We start from the raw sequence: 6,000 nt of genomic DNA on the forward strand, positions 1-6,000 counted from the left end.
GCTGCAAAAGCCAGCTACGATCTGCAGCAAGAGCCAAGAGAATCCGGACAGTATTCATCTTGGCGACAGGAGCAAACGTTTCCTGATAATCAATGCCATGCTTCTGTGTGAACCCACGACAGGAGCATGAGCCCACGACTGGAGGATCAAGCAATCGGCGTAGACGTTCCATTTCCTCCGGAGTAAAACTGGCGGGCGAGGCACTTGTCGGGAGAAGACCATACGGCAGCGGTACTTGACCCGGAATAGGCACGTGACTCACAAACAGTGCGACAGTAGCAAGATTGCTCTGTTGCATGCGTTTCCGTTGAAGCTTGTAGCACGTCTCTTTGGAGTGACCTCGCTTCTTGCAGTAGTTGCAAAAGAGCGAAGGATCACCCTTAGGAGACTCCTCGGTCCGAGCAGTCGGACTACGCGGCAAAGTGCCGGGTGGTGTAGTAGTTGATGGGCGCGCTGACGAAGAGGACTGTGCTACAAGTGCCGAAGCCGAGTTCTGGGTCTGCTGAAAGCGAGATTCTTCAACCCTCACACTGCGGAGTGCATCCTTGAAGGTAAGACCAGTCTCCCGATGTATAAGCTGAGCCCGTACCGCTTCATATTCCGGGTTCAGTCCCATAAGAAACTGGAAAACCCGAAGTTGAAGAGTATATTTGCGGTCCACCGAATGAGGGTCTGGCGGCATGTAGTGGTCAATCTCATTCCACAACGAAATGAGCTCCGTACTGTACTCCATGATAGACCGGTCCACTTGACGCAGGTTGGCGGCCCGATGCACCAATTCGTACAGAGTCGCAATGTTGTGCTTCTTGGAGTGGCTCTCGAGTGCCGCTTCCCAGACCGCCCGAGCCGACTCTAGAGACAGGAATTCACCCTTAACATTGGGTGAAATACTGTCCAAGAGCCAGCGATGAACCACCCCCTCAATGTCCAGCCAGTCATAATACTTGAGATCGGTCCGGGGAGGTCCGTCTTCTAGAAGATGGCGCATGAGACGCCTTTAAAGTGATCTGACGTGGCGCCATTGCAGAAGATTAAATCCAGTAAACATGCCATCCGGAGGCATCCTAGGTAGAGAGAATGGTCCAGGGGAGGATGACCAATTCCCGGACTCAAGAGGCACCGCAGATGCATGTGGCGTCGATACCGGCGTCGAGTCTGGCGTAACAGTAGAGGTCTTGGCTTCTGGCGAATCAGCAGCAACCGGATTCGTCATTGTAGGATCCGGAGACTCAATCAGAGTAGACCACGGTCAGAAGGTGCTGCACCGAGCAGTGGGATCGGCAAGAGCTGATGGCTCGACTGAGGCAGATACACGGCGCAGTGGATGACGCGGCCGAAGCAGGCAGATACACGGCGCGGCTGACTGCTGCGCGCGGCACGCGGCTGGGCGTGGCTGGCTGCTGCGCGCACTGGGCGGCTGCGCGCGGCGAGCGGCTGCGTGCGGCTGGTTGCTGCGCGCGCCGAGAGGCTGCGCGCGGCTGGCGGCTGCGCACGGCTGGCGGCTGCTTGCGGCGGGCGGCTGCTCGCGGCGAGCGACGGAAGATGGCGCGCAGTACTGCTGCACGCGACCCCAGATGCAGGATACGGCGGACGGCAATGGACTGGAGCGCGAGATCAGGGGGACGTGAGAATCGCCAGAGATCGGAGCGCAAGGTCAAGCCCAGGAAACCCAGATTAGGGTTAGGGTTATGGCTCTGATACCATGTGAACAAGAAAACACTACTTCTTGATTAAGAAATGAAAGAGATTATAGGGTTTTATAGGAAGCCCTAATGGGCTGACTAGAGATAGGGCCCTTAATGGGCTAACAAGAGAGAGAAAAAATACAGAAACGATAATAATCATATCAACAAGAACAATCAAAGAAAATATAAGAATTTTGTACAACTCAACAGATCTGATGGTCCATATCAGAAAATATAAGAATGTCCTGCCCTAGTGGGCTTATGATAAGAGAGGGATCATATCAGAGAGTAATTGCCTTTCTTGCAGGTTGGGGATATTATTTAGTGTTATCCCCTTTCCCTATTTGAACTTTCCTTTTAAAATAAGGGTATTTGTCTAACATTTCCTCTCTGGAACGTTTTTTGAGTTTCTTGCATCTCTTAGGAAGATCCGTAACAGAAACTCGCTGCCCTAGGAGTGAGGCGGATGAAGAGATGAAACAAAAGCAAACTCAATAAACTCGAAAATGTCCGCAGCTGCACCTTCTGGTAACAGAATCTTGAAAATGTCTGCTCCCCCCCCCCTCTTTTCTGCCCTCGGTTAATTATAGGATCACCATTGCTGTGCTCCCGCGAGTGATATCCAGAAAGTGGCCCAACTTATCGAGCTCTCTTATAGGAGCATCGCCGATATGCCGTAGAAAAAACATCTCACCTTTCTAGGGTTAAGAACCCAATGAAAAGGGAATCACAATAATACCCCTACTTCTAACAAAAAAGAATGGCAACTTTATCTCATCACAAAAAATGGTCATAAATTTCGAGGAAAAGGTTTAAGTTATATTTCTATCGATATTTTCCTTATCACATTTGAACAATAAAATAAGGAAGAGTATGAAGACGTACCTATGATTATGCAGCAAGCATGCCATATATACCTTGCAAGAGCATTGGAAATAAAAATTTAGCCAAAAGTGCTCAGCATAATTAATGGTTTCATTATGAATATTTTCTAAAAGGAATACTTTATATAATTGGAACTCTGAAAAAGATGGGTGAAAAATAGAAACCGTTATGATGAAGTTTCGGCGAAAAATCACAACAAGCCTCCAAGGATCCCATGCCCAGATTTCAGAAAAACTCGTGGCAATAGGAGCATCCAATTCATCAGGATGATACAGCATCAGTAAATAATGAGAGTAATCAGTTACGATGCCAATATTGAATTATATAGGAAAAAGACAGATACAAGGCTCAAGATGAGAGAAGGGTCCAGTACATGCAGTCGTGCATGCTAGCAGCAGGAATATATGCCAAGTTTTCTGGCAGGAAGAGAGGTTTTTCAAATAATCCTACAGATAAGGAAGGAAGGGAGAGAGTGGGGGCACCAAGTGATTGCGGATTATCCGGGAGAGGGAATTGGTGGCTGATGGGGGATCTTGGAGCAGGCAAAGTTCTTGTATGAGAGACTGTATTCAGCCAGTTCGCAAGCACGAGCGACCTTATATTTGGAGAACTACATCGGCAGTCAAATTTATTACCACATTGTCACAAAATAGCATCTCGTACTTGCAGATGTACATGGTGAGTGTTCTCTTTTCATTCAGATTCTTTATTCCTCTAACGACTCTATTGGGAAAGTCAAATCACCATCCTCCCCAATAAACAAGTAGACCAAATGGTCATGTGAGAATGATATTTTGACTCATAACCACTGGCAGCTAGAAAAATTTTAAAAATGGATTAGCCTATAATAACCAATTTTCAACGAGAATTCTGATAAGTCTCTGGTGAAGACTTATCAAAGCAAACAAAGACGCAAGGCTTCAGTCGCATGTGCCAGTTGATGCAGCACGTGCGAGTATTTGAATTAAGCGCGGGAATCTCTATATAAAGTGGAGGATGTGTTTTCAATCGGGCATCAAGAAGTAGCAGACTACGTCGGAAGAGTGGAAGGAGATCCTCCTCCGCATGGAGCTGTTGAAGCCGATTCGGTCATCAGCTACTCCGATCTACCAGGGAGAATTGCTAGCGTCTATCTCCATTCTTTAGTTTGTGGTTCTCGTCCTTCGCTTGCATCTACTATTCGTTTTCTATTGAACATTAGGAGACATTATAAACTCTCGTAGTGTGGTGATAGTCAAGATCTATGCATTGTAATTGACACAATCACGAGGATCTTCACCACATTGTTATTACAGGGTATAATTTCGTCAGTGTCTTAAGAAATTCCCTTTGTCCTGAGTAGCAAATATAAACTGTTGAAGATTTTGTTAGTTATTTAGAATTTAAACGAACTTTGAGAAGATTCAAATTCTTGATGCATAATGAAGCATTATAATCTCATCTTTTTTTTACAAAGTACTTTATTTCTCAAGCTTAAAGGCAAACAAATCAAGGTTTCTCGAAATAAATCCATCAATCTGTAGGAATTCTGAAACCCACAGAGAGCTATTATATGCTTCACGACTAAAGCATACTATACTGCATCGATCGGTATCTTTAAATGGTAATAAAACTGAAACCAGATTTCAGATGGGGATGAACAGGTAATTTATATTTTCAAAGAAGATAAGAAAGACGATTATTTCTCATGAATCAGCTATCTCAACTGTAGATCTATCTTTAGGGAGAACTGTGAGAGGTGATCTGATATGTTCCACTAGAGATGTACTGTTTTCAGTGTAATTCTGACGATGAAAAAGTTCCCATGAATGGTCAAGGGAGAGATCGAATGGAGGGGAATGGCCAAGGGAGAGGACAAATGAAGGGGTTGGGGATCGAATGTGGATGAGCTGCCTGAAGGCACTGTGAAGAGGAGATGATCACAAGGGACGGGGATCACAGGCGGAGAGATGAGGTTCAGACGTAGAGGGGAGAAGGGACGAGTTCTTCCAGTAACAAGATACTTCTCTGGTAATTCTCCTAAAGGGAAAGGGCCCTATTTAAAGGGAAACATGGAATAGGGAAAAGTCATGACTACCCCTAAGAGGGGGATTAGGGGTCGTATCATGATCCATGGAAGATTGATTATATAGTTTCAATAAAACGCTGGAAGAAAATGTTGACTATCGTGTGCACAACGTCAGGCAACATTTCAATAGTTTATTCCTCGGGCGTCACGTCTGGTCAAGTGCAAACACCCCAGTTTCTCGTCATGACCTAAAGCTACCATAAATCCCATGAAGGGAGTTCACATTTAAAAATAATCAAATTAAACCAACAAAGAATCCTTATTATTTCCTACTAGAACCGAAAAAGAACAAGGAAATGTGTATGGTGTTATCAAAAGACAATGAAACACCCCAAAAACAAGATGAACAGGTCGACCTCTTGCTGTATCCTCTAAATTTTGCAGTTTGAAATAGGCTACCTCTGATAAAGTACTCAAAAACGGAAACCATCAGAAGACATTACAACTGGAAACTCATCGTGTTCTGAAGTTGAATCATCAGAATACGTGATGCAGGCCATTCAAAACAAGTGCCAATTGCATTGTCAGACTAGGTTCCCACTAGAACCTCGAAGCGAAACAAGAAATCCAATGGAACACCACGACTGGATAAATGGACCAACCTCTTGATCCTCCCTAGTCCAGTCCTCTAAATGGACAATTTAAAATAGGCAGAATCACATGAAGTACAGCAAGACGGAAATCATCGTCAGAAGGCATTACAACCGGAAATACTTCGTGAAAATTGAATGATCAGACTACGAAACGCCGGCGATTTTCAGACTAAACTACGAATGGAACCTTGAAGATAAAACAGGAAAGACGGATCCAATGAAACAGCACAACGACTGGATAAATGGACCAACCCCTTGATCCTCCCTAGTCCAGTCCTCTAAATTGACAATTTAAAATAGCCTAAATCTGTTTAAGTAGGCCAAGACGGAAATCATCTTCAGAAGACATTAGAACTGAAAATATGAACGATCAGACTACGAAACTCCGGCGATTATCAGACCAAACTACAAATGGAACCTTGAAGATAAAACAGGAAAAGAATTAGCGTCGAGAAGTTACCTGTGATTCTTCCGTTTCCGCGATCTCCTCCATTTCCATCCGGCTGGTTCGATCTTCGAGAGCGGTGGAGAGATTGAGAAGTTTTGCGCGCGAATTCAAATGTAGCTTTAGTTCGCTCATCGCTTTAAATAACGGCCTTCGGCGATGTCTTCATAAGGCCGTACAGTAACACCCCGCTCAACAAAATTACGAGTTTATCCTTCCTCCATCTTAATAATTTCAGATAGGGAACCGAACGTTACGGGACGGGACGGGACGGGACGGGACGGGACGGGACGGGACGGGACGGGACGGGACGGGACGGGACGG

At 45.4% G+C, this 6,000-nt stretch overlaps 1 protein-coding gene across 1 annotated transcript in view; it reads right to left on the minus strand.

Annotated features, from left to right (window-relative positions):
* Positions 1-5,797, minus strand: part of MSH5 (MUTS-homolog 5) — an 86,677-nt gene extending 80,880 nt beyond the window's left edge. Inside the window, exons 1-2 of the mRNA XM_078581329.1 lie at positions 5,692-5,797; positions 2,571-2,602 (exon numbers count right to left, since the gene is read on the minus strand). Of these exons, the coding sequence (XP_078437455.1) occupies positions 2,571-2,602; positions 5,692-5,730 (71 nt within the window). The 5' untranslated portion in view covers positions 5,731-5,797. The remainder of the gene's footprint in view (positions 1-2,570; positions 2,603-5,691) is intronic.
* Between the last annotated feature and the right edge of the window lie 203 nt (positions 5,798-6,000).

Source organism: Wolffia australiana, chromosome 9, assembly GCF_029677425.1.
Source record: "Wolffia australiana isolate 7733 chromosome 9, ASM2967742v1".
Classification (NCBI taxonomy): domain Eukaryota; kingdom Viridiplantae; phylum Streptophyta; class Magnoliopsida; order Alismatales; family Araceae; genus Wolffia; species Wolffia australiana.